This window comes from Pyxicephalus adspersus, chromosome 2, assembly GCF_032062135.1.
Source record: "Pyxicephalus adspersus chromosome 2, UCB_Pads_2.0, whole genome shotgun sequence".
Lineage (NCBI taxonomy): Eukaryota > Metazoa > Chordata > Amphibia > Anura > Pyxicephalidae > Pyxicephalus > Pyxicephalus adspersus.
In genome coordinates this window covers 30,174,818-30,194,156 of record NC_092859.1, presented here as the reverse complement: position 1 = coordinate 30,194,156, position 19,339 = coordinate 30,174,818, and the positions used below count along the sequence as shown (strand labels likewise).

General features: G+C 39.6%; 1 protein-coding gene across 1 annotated transcript in view; it reads left to right on the top strand.

The window, feature by feature from the left end:
• DENND5B (DENN domain containing 5B) overlaps positions 1–19,339 on the top strand; it is a 66,535-nt gene that overhangs the window by 29,866 nt on the left and 17,330 nt on the right. Inside the window, 7 exon segments of the mRNA XM_072398967.1 lie at positions 3,108–3,644; positions 5,386–5,617; positions 8,056–8,206; positions 9,500–9,593; positions 16,604–16,714; positions 18,022–18,153; positions 19,265–19,338. Of these exon segments, the coding sequence (XP_072255068.1) occupies positions 3,108–3,644; positions 5,386–5,617; positions 8,056–8,206; positions 9,500–9,593; positions 16,604–16,714; positions 18,022–18,153; positions 19,265–19,338 (1,331 nt within the window).

The window sequence follows — 19,339 nt, the reverse complement described above, 5'->3', positions numbered from 1 at the left end:
ACATTTAAACTATCTCATGTGTGTGAGTGGATGTGTATATATTGTGTATGGTGTATATGTGTGTGTGTGTGTGTGTGTGTGTGTGTGTGTGTATATATATATATATATATATATATATATATATATATGTGTGTATGTATCTTGCCATATCGGACTATTGCATTGATGTTGGCATCAATGAGTCATCATCAGCGGCCTACATTAAGTGGGACGAGGGCTGTATATAGTATGCAGATTATGTAAGGAGCCTCTCATTTGTATTCTTGTGCGGATGGAAGAGAGAGTGATTCATTTCATGTCTTTGCCAGCTCTGTGTTGGCTCCGCTAGCTTGCGTTTGTAGCGAGACACAGTGATCTCTCAGTTGGGGTGTCGTGAGACAGTTTTGTCAATTAAAGGGACATGAAATAACTATTATTTTGGGTTCAATACATTTTAACGATCTTTCAAAAAGAATATTGAACACCTCTGTACTATGTGAATCCTCCGGACCCTTTTGGGACTAAACTAAAGTTAAATGTCCCTCTGCTAGATGTTTTGTTTTGTAGACTATAGACCTCTGTAGTTTCCTGATCAGTCAGATAGCCCTTTTTCCCTGAATGTTGGTTAGCAGGCTGTACTCCTCCTGCATTTGTGTCCTCGCTTTTATCCCCAGAACTAGTAGTAAAGGTAAACCTATCTAATATGGACATGAAGAGCAGTAAAAACCTGGCAAAATTTCTCAGATTAGGATTGCAATCAGGCAAATAAAAATTCTTATTGCGTCGCCTGTCCCTTTCTACAGTAAAATGCTACCTGATCCCACATTTTGAAACGAAGTTGGTTGTTCACATGGTTTTTTTTTTTTTGGTTTTTTTTTTGTTTTTTTGTGTATCCTCTTGGCCATTTTACAGTTGACAGAAATTAAAGAAATGTTTTCATATTCAGATGGCCCTCTACACATCCTTTGGAACATTTTATTTTGTGGTCCTCACTGATTGTTAGATCACAGGTAGTTTGTCATTTGACATGAACATCCATCCTTCGATCTCCTGGCAAGGTCAGGTAGCAGCTTGTCTGGAATCCTGAACCCCTTTGGATTTATGCAATATGTCAGGTGAGCTGCTTCAGTGACACGGGGGACGTGTTTCCAGCAAGACTCACGCAATGTTCATGCACCGTGACTTGTTCAGCATGTGCACTGCTACTCCTGTCAAACATGGCAAAACAAAAATAATTTAGTTGGATAGCTATAATCCCTGATTCCAGGGGTGCTTGCATTTTTTGTTTACCATTCTGTGGCGAGAAGTAACTTGCAGGCAGGCATTTTGGAATATTTTCCTCCCCCAGTATTTACTACTTAGATGACCTCAACATTTTATACTTGCCTCATTCCCAACTTCTTCGGACCTCTTCTTCTTCATGGGTGAGTATTGTTCTCTATACCATTGCACTGTGAGGGTGCAGACTCATGCTGCCCCACACCCACAGGAACCCAGTTGAACCGAATGGGCCCCATTCACCCCAGTACATGCTAGAGTATTTTTTACATTTTACTATTCAAGAACCAGTCCAACCCAAGGCCTAAGCCAATTTATGCCTAAGTCAACCTTTAGCGTCTTATATTTCCGGCGGATACTATAGCAGGATTTTTCCGCCATGATTCTTTCTCTGGTTACCCCCGGGGCTCTCTAGACTGAGATCTTCTTATCATGCTGAGTAATATGCATGCAGTGTGGAAGTGGAATGGGTCTGTGAGGCAGAGAACTGACAGATAAGAGAACAGTGGCCCTGTAAAACATTACAATTGCTGCAGACATGTGACACCCACCCAAACACCCCATTTCAACTGCAGTCTTCACTGCTGGCTGTGCCCTGAACAGTATTTCCCATTTAAAGAGAAAGTAAAGTTAATGTTTATCAAGCTTGTATTCTCTTTTATTTTTGCTTTTTATTTTTAATACTTTAATGTTTAGTTTTTGCTTGTCCATATTTTTGTATTTATTATAGTGTATTTTAGATAAGTTCTATTACTTACACTTGTGAAGCTTCAGCTTACCCCCAACCCTTAAAGTTCATACATACACACAATTATTTTCCGGTGGTCTTTGGTCTGATAACAGATCCTTACCTTCCTCCTATTTCTCTTTTGGGGGGCAGTTACAAATACTGCAGAGATCACTAGAACACTGTGGGATTGCACTTTTGTCTACAGCATTCTCTGTGTGCCATAGTTCCCTTCACTGACCCTGTGTTTCTCTACTGAGCCATTTTGGCTAAAATCTTTTGCAGTTATAGTAATGTTTCTAAATAAGGGCCAACTTCAGATTAAAAAATAATTGATTGCAGCTTACAAGTCCTTGGTTTCACCTATTTTATCCATTTACACACTTCCTGTCCTAAAGTGACAGCACTCAATGTTCTGTGTTCTTTGTAGTCCCAACATGCTTCTAAGGATGAGATCACTGCTTCTTCAGAGTACTTTCCCTTCTCCCCATGTCACACTTACCTCTTCCTCACGTAAGCGCAGGCACCTCTCTCCTGCACATGTGGCCAGCTATCAGCCCAGGAGCGCCTGCTCTTTCAAGTTTGATCTCTTTCACCCATTCCGCTGGCCAATCAGGAAATAGCCTCTTAATCATCCTTGGCTTTTTAGCTAGCTCAGCACTCGGCATTCATGCAACATGTCTCCACTAGTGCTGAGCCCCTAGCTCTGCTGAGCAGTTCCTGTCCACCTGTTGGTTAATTCAGTGTTTCCCTTGTCCAGCTCCTGTGTTAGCCCCTTGTTGCCCAGTCTGTTGTTTACAGCCTAATCCCCTGTGCTGTTCCAGTGTTCCTGTCTGTCTGTGGATATTCCTGTGACATCTTTGTCTCCTGTAGCCTCCGGTGTCTCCTGTTGCTTGCAGTGTCTCCTGTTGCTTGCAGTGTCTGGTTTCAATCAAACATTTGTTTTGTTTTCCATAAACTGGGGAAATGCTTAGGAGGATAAAGTAAAGAACATGAAATACTTTAAATTCCTATAAAGTCCAAGTTGAAGATTGTTGGTCTGGCAGTAAGATCTCTCGAATTCTTCTAAACTTTTAGTAAGCAATTTAGTTGATAACTTCCAATTGTTTTCTTATCGTTTCAGGCTAACTTGTGCTTTGTGGACATTGATAACCACTTTATAGAACTACCGGAGGAGTTTCCACAGTTTCCCAACAAACTAGAATTTATTCAGGAAATCTCAGAGGTTCTCTTGAACTATGGAATCCCGCCAGAAGGAAATCTACATTGTAGTGAGAGTGCCACCAAACTAAAGAGCCTGGTGCTGGATGACCTGGTGAACGATAAGAAGAACGGCAACATCTCCAGCCACAACATCAACATGTATGAGCTGCTGAAGGGCAATGAGACAATGGCCCGACTTGAGGCTCTTACCAAAAGGACAGGGATAAAGATGGATAAGATCAGCATCAATGTCCCACTGACAGACCCTGAGGATGACCACAAGCTCCAGTGTGCTGAGCATGAGCTAAGGGATTACAAACTCAATGTGCAGATCCGGGAAGTGTTTGCCAACCGATTTACACAGATGTTCTCAGACTATGAGGCGTTTGTCATTCAGGCGGCACATGACATGGAATCTTGGCTGAACAACCGAGAACAGATGCAGAATTTTGACAAAGTAAGTCATGTTTTTTCTTAAGTTCAAACTAATCTAAAGGTAGTATGACATGTTTACAGATCTTTCAGAATGCCCTTCCCAAATGTTAAAACTCTGGTCAGGTTGTTTTGTCATTGTTCCATGTGACCCTTCTAGAAAAATGTCCTGGGGAGAGTGCTTTACTTAGATTATAGGGGCTTTTATTGTCAAATTAAAAAAAGGTAACCTTTTCTTGTAATTGAGTTACATTGATTATATGGTCTATGCTCAAGGATCCAAAAGACTGATGTTCAGACAGAAACTAGACAGTCATTAGCACAGGAAAAAAAACTTCTGATATGTAACGATCCTTTGTGATGTAGAAACCATGTTCCACCATTGGTTGCATAATCTAATGTGGGCCCATGCTTGTAGTCACCTTGATAAAGGTAAAGTAAAAGGTTTTATCTTGGTTGAAGGCAGAAAGAATGTATTGCAGACATAAACTCCCCTAACTTCATCGCCTGCACTGACGTGGTTGCCTCCTGGGTTCAGACCTACTGACACCTTGTGCAGCATGATATATAAAATTATTATTCGGATCCTTTGCTAGCACCCGTTCTTATTAAGGGGTGGGGTAGGGAGTAATGCAGCATTACAGATGTGCTGGCCGATCCACTACTGAGGCTTTGCGCCATTGTCCCTGCTGCAGTCTCCTTTTCTAGATCTTAAGGAGTTCTCCACTCCTGGACAGCCAGCAACAGGCAATGAGGTGGCCACTCAAAGGGGGACCACGCTTTACTGTGGCTTCAGAGGAGTAAAACGTTTATTTAGGTAACCCTTCAGTTAAAGGGGTTAGTATAATCAGCTTTAATTGCTTGATGAGTCATAAGTGCTTTTTTTTTTTTTTTTTTTTTTTTTTATATATACTGGAGACCTCCATATTCCTCTTTATGAACTCCCTTGGAGCCTCAAAGCAAGGGGCGGCATAGAAAAGGCTAACTGATTTGGTTCACTGGGCTAGAAGTCAGAACAAATCCCCAACAGGATCACAAAGAGCAGAAATCACTTGACTGGTCAAACTTTATCCGTAAATGGAAATTATGAATCCCTCCAACTGTATTGGTGGGCTTGATAATGCCAAGAAAGTAGAGTCCTCAAATATAAAGAAAAAAAACTGTTTGTGGCTTAGCATTAAAATATCTTTTGACTGAGTGTTAATACCCCTTTATTTGGGTCAAATATATAAAACAGTGTTTCCCCCCAGCCCCTTTTAGCTGTGCGCACCACCCGCACTTTTCAGTAGCCACCCGGCTGTTTTGGGTGAATAACACAATTGCCACCACTTGTCCAGTTTCTTCCCATCTAGCTTAAAAAAATGTTCTGGACAGAATACTGTAAAGTCACTATTAAACACATCTCCCTGCCCACCCATGTCCCCAAATTTATTTCCCATTTACAATGTACATTTTTATTGAAGTCCTGATTTACTTACCCGTTTTGCTGAAATTGTAGGTACAAAATAGTACAGAAACTGATGACATGACCAGATACCTTGACATTGGTAATGTGATCAAGGATTAAATGTTTCACCCTCAGACAGAAGTAGATTAGTTCTCTGTAAATACTAAGTTTCTGATTCCACAAAGGTCATATGTCCATTCCATTGCCCATGTGGCTGCTCACTATAAGAATCTAGGGTAGTATATCTTGTACAACGGGCAGGGGGTTCTCATATTGATAATGTTAGCCCTAATTTTAATTTTTTTTTTTTTTGTTTTAGGCCTCATTCTTATCAGACCAGCCAGAGCCCTACCTCCCGTTCCTCTCCAGGTTTATTGAGACACAAATGTTTGCCACGTTTATTGACAATAAGATCATGTCTCTGTGGGAGGAGAAGGATCCTTTGCTTCGAGTTTTTGATTCTCGCATCGAGAAGATTCGGCTGTACAATGTCAGAGCACCAGCAATCCGCACCTCTACGTACCAGTCATGTACGACCGTAAAGGAAGCCAGTAAGTGTTCAGTCAATAATATATTTATTTATTGTGGTCATGAAATACAATGGCCACTGAACCCACTTTCTGTAAACCAGAGGACCTAAGGACACACTTCCTAAAGGCTGCATCATCAGTTAGCCCTAATGTCACATGACTGTACTGAAGATCCCTTGAAATCCAATATGTATACCGAAATAAAAAATAGATGTTCTCAAAGGGGATATGGCTGGATTTGGTCTTTTTTATGGGTTGGCTCCCCAAAAGCCTAGAAGATGCTGTAATAAGGAGATGTAGGTAAAACTCCTAAAGACCACTGAACATAAAGACTAGAATGGTGGACATGAAAGGAATCTTGTGGGCTGTTTGTTAAAAGAACAGGGTAAAGAAAGTCTAGAATGTAGTGTCGTGGTTTTAACGGAGTAATGTTTTAAGTTTTTATTGCAGATTCAAATAAAAGGACCAGTTTTATAACAATAAATGGCATATTGCATTTTTCATAATGGTGAAGTTTGGCTTCATAAGTTTGTTGGAACTTTTATGGATTGGGCTTTTTCCAGCTTGAGTATGTGAAGTAAGATTGTTCTCACTGCTGGCCATAGAAGTGTGGAGAACGGATTATGCGAGAATGTGCGGCTTAGAGAGGGAACAGATTAGTCAGTCAGTGATCTGGATGAGTTGACTCTGTAAGTTCCATTCAAGCCTTCATTGAGCTGGAATTCCACATAGCCGCAGGGCACACATACTATCGTTTTCTCTGCAGGGTGGAGGCATTGTGTGTTTCTGTAATAACTTGTTCATCAGCTTACCTGGCAAAGTCTTTCATCCAATGAGTGTCATTAGAGAGCTGCGCTTCAGGCCACTGTTTTACTTAAAAGGCAGACTGACATCAAGTTATTATCTGGACTTTGGGGAAACTATAATGATTTTGGATGTATTTTATATAATTTTATATATTTTTGTTTATATAATATATTTTTTTTTAATATATAAAAGTTTTGTACTTTAGTTTCCTGGTTGTCATGTCAATTTTGTAGAAAAGGATAGATCATAATATTGTTAAGATTAAAGATTACTTTAAGATTAAAAATGTTTGTGTAATACCATGGTAAAGACTGCTTGGTGGGTATCCTCCTCACTTTTCTTACAGATAAATTCAGGGGTCCCTTATGTCTTCTCATAATAGCCACTTTGGCTATGTCTACAATATCAAGTCCCGCCCTCGAGGATCACTTATTCTTTGCTTCTAGGTCCAACCCCCGAGGTACTTTAGTCTAAGGACGATTACCCAGGGAGGTAGATAGATTATTAGAAATAATAGAGTTTTTACATATTCCTGAGCTGTCAAGGTCAACTCGCTCATGCCATGGTAGGGCCTTGACTATCTATTATGTCAAAAAAATGCAGTGTGAAGCAAAACTGATGTGTGCTGATACTTAATTATTATTTAATAAATGTCTTCTTTACAGATTATTTAGCTCTGCTCAGATTAACAGCTGTTGACATTGAGGCCCCCAAACCACATGAACTGTATGCAGAAGGCGGCCAGGCAGATTGTAATTGTGTGTTTTTATGAAATGATTATAACTCACCATTTGATATTTCTGACACTTGCATGAGTTTGTGTTCAAGGTTTCACATTTTGCACATAACTGTAGCCTAATTGCACTGATTTTTTTTTTTTTTTTTTAAACGGAAATGTTTCCATGAGATAATGGAATAGCCTTTAGCAATCATTTCAAAGCTTTTTATACCTTGAATGCTGTTATTAATTTGTCCTAAGCAGCAACTCACATTTGTGCATTAAAAGCTGAACTGCAAATGAGTTGTCTTTTACTTTTTGTGGGGAATAGTTAAAACATTTGCTGGGTTTCTGGTCACTTTGTGAGAAAACAAAATCTAAGCAGGGGTTCCAACCTTTCCTCACTTCATCCAAAAGTAAAAATAAAAAGTTGGCTGCTGCTGGACTTTAAAATTCTGTAGTCATGCTAAAGTCATTTTTGTGGCTTTTCTTTCTTCCGAGACCTCTTATTTGCTTGTCATTTTTTTAGGATCCATAAAATCCCAGATTGTAATTTTAGGTCCTGTGTTCTCGGCTTCAGAGCACCACCAAAGCCTTTTGAAATTTTCCATCTTCCAAGGTTTGGAGGAAAGCAGGTATACCCCTACCACCTCCCCCCATCTATCAATACTTACCTGTTTTAAGGCACAAGGGGGTTGTGACTATGCAAATGCAAAACTTGTATTTTTCTCAACTAATCTTGGTCTAAGAAGCCATGGTTCACATGGAAGTCTCCATGCTATGCATCATGTGCCAATCATTCATATGTGTGAATGGATATAAATACCAAGTCATTCTGGATGTCTGGTATAGGTTTACCTTATTCTGGCAATAATTGTTTCAAGACCGGGAGTGCAGGATTCTACTTAAAGTATGTACTTGATCTGTGTTCCAGCACTGTCCGTTGAGCAGCGTCTGATGAAGATTGATCACACGGCCATACATCCTCATTTGTTGGACATGAAGATCGGACAAGGAAAATACGAACAAGGCTTCTTTCCTAAGCTGCAGGCTGATGTGCTAATGAATGGACCAATCAACAACAAGTAAAAATGGTTTTCTTTTTTTAGTGCTATCGGCTCTTCTAAGTGACACTTAATAATAATAAATGTTGAAAATGAAGGCTACTAAAGGGTCAGTCTATCCAATGGAATTGCTTTAAATCTTTAAATCATCTATTTCCTTGTGCAATGGCAGTTTTTATCCCTAGGCTGGAGTCCCAGGCTTTGTCCCACCTACCATTAAGATTTCCCATTCAACTGCATACAGCCAGATGTAAATTATACAAATAGACAAACCCTTGATTTGGGGAGGTGGGTTGAATAAAGAACCGAAAAGGGAGAACATCTTGCATCTAGAATTTCCTATAGATATATAAAGACAGTCATTGTCTGGCCAAAGGATAAAAATTCTGTTTTAGGTTCTCCGTTTTAATATAAGTGATGAGATCTGTAAATGTTTGGTAACACGTGGATGAGGTCACTTTTACAGAGAATGACGATCAGACTGGTAGCCAGAATGGTGGCACACTTTGCCCACATTTCTGCAGCCTGCCCACCATAAGCTATAGGAACAGTAGTGGGGTGGGGGGCCTGTCAGTTCCGTGTATTGACCAAGCAGTTCAATTAGAAGATTGCAAAAGAAACATAATTTGCAAAGGATCACTTGACTGCCTGATTTGATGCTGAATGCATACAACTTTCAATTTTTTTTAAGATAAAGTTCCTATTGCAAGGAATACTTGTGATCTGAAGTCCATTTCTGTGCAAACTTCTAAGGATAACCATGAACCGAACAGCAGTACCCGGATATCTGGGAAGTTCTTTATACAAAAACTGAGTTTGTCTGTTTAGGGCCAACCCCTTTTTTTCTCCTCGCCATGTTGTTTATCTCTCCATTCTCTGAGTTTATTCCCTGTTTTAGCTCTGTGTTGGTCAGTCTTGGTGCTTACACAGGGTTAGTCCACCATATGACTGGTCTTCTAACTGTGCCCATGGCATTCTTGGAATAGGGGAGGAGGTCATGAGCGTTTCCATAAGAAAAACTGCTGTTAATGCATCTGTGAGTGGCCAAATGGTTTACCTAAAAAATAGTTGTTTTTTTTTACCCTGAATGCAGAAACTGTGAAATTCTTCAATAAAATTTAGAGTTTCTCTTTAATTAGCAATAAGAGGACTAAATAGACCAACTGTTTTTTTTCCCTTAAATAAAAGCTCAGCACACAATCATAATTAAATATTCCATCCAAATAATCGTTTTATGGCAGAATTAGGCCCATATTGTGAAATGATTAATGTAAATTAATTTCCCCCCCATTGATTTTTGGCTTGTCTCCACAGTCGCTGGGTCAGCCGGAACGCGACAGCTCAGCGGAGGAAGGACCGCCAGCGGCAGCACTCGGAGCACCTCGGATTAGACAACGACTTGAGGGAGGTACGTCGGCACGGCGCAGTTGCCAGCTTTACCTCCGGCAGCAGATGGCAAATGAGTCAGCCGCCATTTATTTTCTGAAATAATCAGTTTTGCCTCCAGCCGCACCTTAGAATAGTGGCATAAATTTCTGGAACTGTCAGAAGCCTCCTACTTCCTATTGTTAATTCCATAAGAGGAGTCATAAAAATCCAGACGAGCAGGTTTTTAATGCCGAATTCTAATTGCGCAGTGCCGGTGGGGTGATCCTTTGTGTATTTTTATATCATTTTTTTTTTATTAGAACACTGCTCTGCAGGTTTTTATCACTTGTGTTGTCTAGTATTGTATAATAAGCAGTTCATTTCAACTGTTACTTTGTTACATTTAGTGCTTATTTAGAAAAGCAAGAATACATTTATTTTAATCCTAGGAATGTGTCACATTTAAAAAAACTGCATTTGATAAAAATAAATTCAATGAAAAGCAGCAGATCCATTCATACAGACAGCTGAATTATTATGCTAGGGTTTGTCTTACCTTTCCTATAGCCTGTGTCTCTTTTCTTGCTTGGTGACCCCTGTGATCAATAGGCAGACTTGGAGGGTGGTGGAGGTTGAACCTAAGCTGGACAATATAGGAGAAGGTGGCTCTGGAATTACTGAACCAGGAAGATTCATTGCCTAGGATCTGTGACCTATGTGTGTCCTTTGTGACCTTTGTCTGGCTGTGCAGTGTGGAAAATGTGCAGAAATCCCATAACTCACATTGCAGCATATCCTTTGCCAGGTAAAATGGCAAACATATACAAAATATGTAATCTCTGTGTTTAGGTTTTTTTCAGGACCTTTTTCCTTTTGTGAAAATTTAAATGAAATTAGCCCGAAATCTGTTCTGGAAAACCAATCACATGCAGCATTTTATTGACTTGTTGGACAGTCTCTGCATAAATAATGGCCCATTGAATCCAAAAACCAAGTAAAGAAGATATATAGGTGGTATGCTTGTGTGATTGGCATGCTGAGCACTGATCCTGACCTATTTGCAAAACCAAAAAAAATAGATAGGCGGCTCCTAGGAAAAGAATGTTAGGTGTGGGTTAGTACCACCATGGTGTGTTTAATGTTGTGCGCTTTTTGGGCAGCTTTTGCAACGACAGTTGGTCATGCAGAATCATTTTAAACTTGTTCAAAGTAAATATTTCCAGTATGTGCCCATCTACACCAGTGGCAACCTCACCCTCCTACCCATTTGGTGGCACAGGGGAGAAAGTTAGGTAAATTCACAGACAGAAATACTAACCTTATATAAATTTTACTCCAAAATAAAACCTAAAATTTGGCTCTGTTACAAAGTTTTACTGACCATTGTTTTTGTTGAGTAAGACAATCACTTTTCCTTAAACGGCAGTCAAAATAGCCATTTACCAGAGCGGATTTCTTTTTTTGTTTATCTGTGGACTGAAAGATAAGCTTAGAAAACCGTCCATAATTGTATAATCCGCACAAGATGGAGGCTGTAATGTCAGGGTCATTTTGCAGCACGATATATTCATTATGGGGTAGGATTTCATAAATTGATTTTTTTCAAGCTCCTAATCTCCATATCCTTTCTTGCCATCGACTTGTCTCGGCTTTCCATGTTAAATGTATTTATCTAAGCCCTCCGTCTCCATAGCTCATCTTGTAATGTACGCAGTTGTGGGACATTAGTGCGGCCAACCATCTGCCCTGCGTCTGGCAAGGAGGAGAGGGGAATCCTCTTTGTTTGGTGGGAGGTTAAGGTCACTTTTGTATCTGTGAGCTTTAGCCACAGTCTGGCGTCTGCAGCTGCAACCTGCGCTGAAATTCAATGATTAATTGTCTTGCCTTTATCCCAAGCCAGGGAAGCTTTTCTTTGGCAAGAGTTAAAATGCATCACAGAATATTAGTTTACACAGCAATATTAAATCAATGCCATATTACTGTGCGGTATATAAAAAGTTTATTCTGCTTTTATTTTGCCTAACTTGGTCCCCTTACCATACCATCAACTTGTGAATTAATTTCTTAAATCAAACTGTTCCATTTACATTTTATATCTTATTTCACACCAAATATCATTAATACTGGGTCTCTGTGCTTTTCTATACAATTCAGGCAGTTCATAGTTTGTGTTAGGTGCTGACAGGGTGCTGTATATAGTTTCCTGAAAACACCCAGCTTCTTTATTCCACTCAAAGACCCTCAGCCCTGTTCTCTTGGGAGGTGTTATACAAATATCAAAATGCATTGATGAGTCAGCATTGCTAGACATGACATTTTCATGCAGATTGCTTTTGGTAATGCTGATCCCAAGCCTCCATGAATAAAAGAAGGGAAAAAGAAAAGTAGCCTGTGCAAGAATGAAGGGAAGTTTGGAGTTCAGTTTTGAAATAAAACTTTTCACAAACATTTTATTTATTACTGATGGTTTAATCAGAGGATAGATATCTTTAAGCGTATCAAAAAGAAAAATAAAGTAACATGTTGCAAGTTAATTTGTCTACAAATGTACTGACTGCATTTTTTCCTTGACTTTAAGTTTTTTTAAATTATATTTTTTCTATATTATATTTATTTTTACCTGATGATCCTGTGCTTATACACGTCCCGTAGTATAGTGACAACATTGTTTTTATAGAGAAGTGACAGTCACCCGAGGACCTGAACTCTGGAAGCCTTGCACCCAAAACAAACAGAAAGCAAAGGTGTATTATTATTATTATCCAGTATTTATATAGCGCCAACATATTACGCAGCGCATTACAAATTCCTTGTCGTTTCACTAGCTGTCCCTCAAAGGGGATCACAAACTAATGTCCCTACCATAGTCCTATTTCTTTAATACAGTCTAGGGACAATTTTTGAGGGAAAGGCAATTTACCTAACAGCATGTTTTTTGGGATGTGGGAGGAAATAGGAGTACCCAGAGGAAACCCACTCAGACAGAGGGAGAGCATACAAACTCCATGCAGATAGTGTCAGGATTCGAACCTGGGACCTAGCGCTGCAAAGGCAGGAGTGCTAACATCTGGGCCAACTATGCTGCCAACCGTGCAAAGGTGTAGTCACCAGAATTGCCTAAAGTCACTCTGTAGCTGATATTTTCCCCATAACTGGTTCACTATGCCTTGTTCTACACCATATTGCTTTTTGAAGACAAAGTTAGAACTTTATTTCTTTACGTTAGAAACTGCAGCAAGCAGGAGATTGAGCAGTACAGTAATGACACCACTGCATCCTACTCCAAATCCCCAGGGACTGCAGTCCCTTACATCTTACATTGCATGTAAATAGCTATGGGGGTGTAAGTGTGCCTATGCACCTCTTATATATTAGGAGTGGCTCCTCTTATATATATTAGGAGTTGCACTACTAATATTTTTGATTGACAATAGGGTAATGTTTAAAAGGGAACTGCTTGGACACCATTAACTATCTAGATGTTCCCAATAACATCACTTCAATTATAAGTTCAGTTCCACTTTAACAGACCAAATACTAAATAGTTCATTGTCAGGATTTACATTTATCTCAATGTACACTGAATGTTTTAGATTCTCTATTACAGGAACCATTTTTGGGTTCAGTTAAGAATACACAAACAGCTTAGTTGTGTTTCTGGAGGTAGAATTGAAAACCTTTAGCTTTAGAGTTCCCAGAGTCTGCAGAATTTTGGAAGTTGACTTACACGATTTAAACCAGTTTATTTAGGGAATTTATGGCATCACAGCATGGTACTAATTGCATATAATAATCCTCATTCTCAGCTGCCAGAAATGCACATTGCAGTGTGATTAGTGTCTGTTGACCAGCTTGTCTTCAGATGGGTGACTTTTTCCCGATGTGCAGTCAGGGAATTATAAGCTGTGATTGCCATTATCATTTGCATGTTAATGAGTTACTTTATCCAGAAACCAACATGCTTAATTTACTCCCTGGGTGTTTATAAATTCTGTTTGCATGTTTTGTATTAATATAATAATGGAATGTGTTGCTTCTCTGTAGGGTTGCCATAAAAATTCCACCTAATAATCTAATGGGAATATGTAAGATGTTATCTTCTATGGCATAGCTGGTATTTCAATATAAAGAGGCTTCGGGTACTGGAAATAGATTGTAGTGTCTATTTTATAACCTTTCCTTTCACCCCAGCACTTGTCCAAGCCATTATCCATATTTATTCACAGACCAAAGCCTCACCATTTTTTACCTTGTGCCTGTAGTGAAGCTGTTTTTTATTAAGGCCTTTGTAAATTGTAAAATTATTGCTGGGGCTGCTGCTAGGAACTTGGTTTCTACCGATATGGCAACGTTTCCAGAACTTTTGGTCCATCTGATATGTTCCTAGCTGTGATTGGAGGTCCCATTACAGAAAGGTGTCACTGACTACAGCACAATCTATAGGATACGCTGATCACCGCTGCGGGTACATTGAATGGGGGAAGTCACAGAATGCCTGCTGGGTGATGAGCACATCCTCTTCTTCCAGAGTCACCCCTCCCTTCGGTCACTTCAGGTCTCTCGTTTCTTTGGCAGAGCACACCATGAATAGTGCCTATTGTTTGCTGGACTGCTGCGTGCAGTGGAAAGGCCTCATATTTGAAATTGTTCTCCAAAGGAATTTGCCAAATTCCAGTGCTGGCAATCTGTCATCTTTGTGAGCCGAGCTTCACGCTGCTGTCTTGTTCTGTCAGTTTGCTTGCTGTCACCCACTGCCAGTTTATTCCATCTTGTTTGTGGTGTTGTGTGAATGTGATCCTACAATCTACTTTATTAATGTTTGGCATCCTGCCCACTGTATCCAGATTTCATCGGGTTTATTTCTGGATATCTTGTGTTGTATTCCCATCTCTCAACACTAAAATTTCTTGCTGAATAAAGTTCTAGAACTGACAGGCATAGACGGACACGTGCTAGTGATTTAGCTTGCATTCTCCTTTGACTTCTTTGGAAATAAAATCACTAATCGGACCCACCAAAATGTCTTCAGCACGAAGCAAACCTGTGGCACACCTTTAGAGTGAAGCAACCCTATTAAGATCAATGGAGTTTGCTGGATTTGTAAAGTGCCAGGAATCACTTGTCGTGTGCGCTAGCCCCATGTCTTGCAAGCTTATACTAAAGGTGCTGATTGGATCTATTAATGCTACTGTTCATTACAAGCGAATGCAAGGCAACAAACTTAAACAATCCACTATGTAGTCACTGAACCGTTTTTTTACCAGAGATTGTGGCACAAACATTCACTGTTGCATAGAGTTTTTGTGCCTCTGTAGAGAGTACAGGGAACATTCCTTTTAAACCGTTGTTTTCCCCTTCAAAATAGCTTGGGCACAGTGGATGTCAACTTTGGATCAGGGATATTCTCAGACCATAAATGACAGACTGGGGGAACACTGGGGTAAAGTCTGGTGGCTCCTTTATGCCTCTGCAATCAAAATACCTTTCAACCAAATGTTTGAGGAACTCTTTACTAGTGAGTTTCTTTTGCTCAGCCTGAAAGGCAATAGGAAGGACACCAATGGTTCCACCAATCACAGATGGGAACAGTAGCTATCGGCAAGTTTTATGTTGTGTCAACTGTTGTTCCTGCCTATGATGGGCAGCCAGTAGTGTGTATGGCAGCCATAGATAGTCATTTGAACTGAGCAAGTATAGTTGATTTGATTGACTATATTATCCACTCTAGGCACTAAGGCTAGGTATTAAGACTTGGCTATTATGGCCAGTGTTCACTTCCTTTTGGTTTCCCAAGGTTTGATGTAGCTGTCAGTAGAACGTCCAGAGCATCAACTTACACATGGCTTCTTTTATCCATCTTGGACTCCAGCAGTAAAGTTTCCAAACTCATTTCCATCCAATGCTGCCATTGTTTTTTTATTTATGTATGTCACGTCATGGAGGACTGGGACAGGAACTCTGGCCGGGGGAGATTTTGTCAGACCAGAAGAGATTTTAGGGTTATCTGAGCATGGAGATATGGAAGCAGACATAACAGTGTAGCATAAAATTTACAAACTGCACTTTTCCCTTAACGGTGACATCAGAATCTTTTGATTGTTTTCACTTCCTTCCGTGTTCCTTGAGCGCTTCCCTTCACATTTCAGTAGAATAAGCAGTCTGAGCTCACTGTTAATTTAGTAAAGAATGTGTGAGGGTATGGCATATATAGCAAGATTGTTACACTGGTCATCCATTCCCCAAACATGGTGTTTTAAAATATCTTTCACCTACGTTACAAGTCCACATGAGTACATATCTGTCATGTCACAATACACCCTCACCATATAATTTTATTTAAGCTCCACCTTTCAGTAAAAAGCAAAACCTCTGCCTTTAATCCAGTTAGTTTGCCTGGGTGAAGATGATGTCATCAGTTTGCTGCAGATAGATAGAAGCATTTCCTTAGTTCCCTCTCCCCCAGTGATTAGACTGCAGCTTTTGTTGTAACGTTATACTGTTATACTAAGGTGAAAGGCTTCAGCAAGGGCCAATGTGTAGAAGAAACATTTTGGAGCACTTTAAGCCATTAATTTGTGGACATATTTAAGGATTACATATGTTTCTGTATCTCATGTCATTTATTTAGGCAAACACAGAACTATGTAACTTGGTACTTAAATAGCAACCAATCGAAATTTTCCTTGAAAGCAAATTGGGTGCTACAGTTCTTGCATTGCTCTTTGTACAGTGTCACTAAAAGCATTAAGATGACATTTTATGTTGTATGTTGCATTGTTTGCCATTTAAAAATATACAAATAAAGAATTCCGTTGTAGAAAAGACAGAATTCTTTAAAAACATTTTTTTGCATGTGCCATTGTATCTCTTTTGTGTTGTTTTTCTTTGCCTTTGTTCCAGTCATGCTGTGTTGTTTTTCATTTTGCTATTCTGTATTTACTTTTCTCCTTTTTGTTTTTTTTTTTCTTTTAATCTGGATCATGTGCATGCCTGCTTGTTTCCTTTTCTTGCTTTTTCTGTCCCTCTTGCTGTGTCGGATCTCCTCGTAAGCCATGTGAGGAGGTCCTGATCCGTCACAACTCTATGGCGTTCTGGGAGTGGGATGAGGGTTTCCCTGCTCCAGCTCGACCTCCCAAAAAGTCCTTCTCTGAGTGCTGCCTGGTATGTTTGCTTTACTTACAGCTGCCTCTCGTGTCCCCCCTGAACTCTCATTGTAGTCCTGCTGTATAGATGGTCACAGAATGCTTTGTAGTCTAGAAAGCTTTGAACCTACTGCTGCTTTTTCTCTCTCATAAAAGGTTTTGTAAAGCCTTAGTCATAGATGTATTGCTTTGTTCACCTTTAGAAAATAATTACTGCAGATGTGTTGCTTTTATTCTACACACTGCTTTTTTTCTTTTTTTACATGTTTACAGTTTATGATGTCTGAAATTTAGGGAAATGCACACAAAACAGAAAGCAACTATAAAATGTTTGGCATGTCTCTTAACAGTCACTGAGTGCGTTCACTTTGCTGAAGCCGTGCACTTTGGAAGATATAAAATTTGAGGACAAATCAGGGATGCTGCATGGCCTGCGACGCATGTAATACAAAACTGGAGCAAGGAAACCTAGATCACATCAAATGGGTTTGGATAGTTGGGGAAAGTATTAGAACAGGTATTGTGGTTTCACTGCTATGAGGCTTTGCTACAGAGATCTATCATCACTTTGGTCAAATCTCCTATATACGTGAGAAATAATAATAAAAGAATGATGGCTAGATTTTATATGGCAGTTTTCGTTGCTGCCTTTGTGCCTGTTGGAGACCATTTCCTGATGATGGATAAGTGTAAATCTCTCTAATGAAGCCTCTGGTAGAAATATTGTCTGGACAGCGGTTCTAATCCTTACCTATACTGTTCATAAATAACTTCAAGAATAAGGCTACATACACACGTCTCATCTGATTGCCTCAGGGCTGAAATCGGGCAAGAATGTGGCGTGTGTACAGCGCTCGTCCGACATCATAATACAAGTGAAGGGGTGCTGCTCCATCGTTCTCCCCACTCCATACATCAGAACGGTGCCGTATGTACATTGCTCATCATCTATCCTTCAATCTTTTTCCGTGGAAAGGGTCGTGATCCTTATCAATTATCCTTTCATCGACAATTATTGAGCGTGCATACATAGCCTAACTTTGGCATATTACAGGTTGATCCAATAGGCAGCTAAAGTTATTTGCAAATTTAGCTTTGTTACATCCTATCCCAAATGTACACACACTTACACTTTTACACTTTAATTAAACTTTGTTGCTTTTTCTATATTTGTATATTTAGCCTTGTGGCAAGTTTACTTTGTTTCCTTGCTCCTGTTTCATGTGATAAATAAAGGAGGGGGCATAATGTAATAAGAAAGTGTTAGTAAAAGAAAACAAAAGCAGAATTTTTATTTAACTACGTTTTTTTCTTTTTGTCTTATAGAAATATATGCAAGAGGCAAGAAGCCTGGGCAAGACCGTGAGACAACCGAAACTTTCTGATCTGTCCCCTGCAGTCATAGCCCAGACCAACTCTAAGTTTGTTGAAGGGTTATTGAAAGAATGTCGGATGAAGGTAAATCCTGCAGTTTAATCATTGGAATTTTGTCTACTTAAATAATGAAGCCTAAATGAACATTTTAGCCTAAATCACCCTAATGCATTTTGTAAGTAGAAAAGACTGACAACTGCCACATACTGCAGAGAAGGACCTTTGCTCTCTGTGTTAAAACAGGGGTCTTTCTTGTTTTATCCTGTTTCATGCAGGCTTTGACTGATTATTGCTATGTTTATCAGAATATATGCTGTATCTAAGATGTGTATTTTATGCTCATACGTAGCCAATGCCATTACAGGTTAATAAGTTTTCCGTGTTTTACGTTTTGATGTTTGTCTACTTTCCTTGAAAACTCAATAATGTTGATCGATACAAAAAACCGGGGTCTTTCTGCAGAGGTCCACTGTACTCCATCTCACTAACATGCAGGGAGCTTGAGTTTTGCCGATTACAGAGATATATGTCTGCCTGTTAGATCTCTGCAGAGAGACGACTACTTCCACACAGAAGGCAAAGGTCCTTCTCTGCAGCATTTTGGCAGGAGACTTTCTTACTTTTGAGAAATTATCTCTCCCTTCCCATTTTGTCTTCAGGGCATAGAATTAGGGGAAATCTCATCAATTGCACACCTACAGCAAAAAATACATATAATATAATCTAATATTAAAAGAACAAACAGAAAAGTACGCCTTGTCTGCATGTATATACACACACACTTTAACGGTCTTTTGGTCAGTTTGTTGACTGCATTTGTCCCTCTGGTTCTTTTCAAATGGCCATGGTCACCCAATGACTTAAACACCGTTCAGTGCAGTAGTATTCTAAGCCCATGCTGCTTTTATGATTCCACTCCAAGGGGCAGGGAAATGACTTCCTGGTTTCAGAGGAAATGGGTTAACCAATGCCATCATTCAGCCTTTGCAGCAAAAAGAAATAAATACAGGAGGGTTAAAGGTGTACAACAAATGCCCATTTTTCTATTTTGTTCCATTATCCAGATATCTTTAGTTCAGTTTTAATCATTAAAAATGTTTTGGCCATAGATTAACTTTAATGAGACTTAGCAATGATTGTGTTGCATGATGATAGATGTTCCTATTACTGAACACTGTGCTATATGTACTTGTAGACAAAACGTATGCTTGTGGAGAAGATGGGTCATGAGGCTGTCGAGTTGGGTCATGCTGATGCCAACATCACTGGA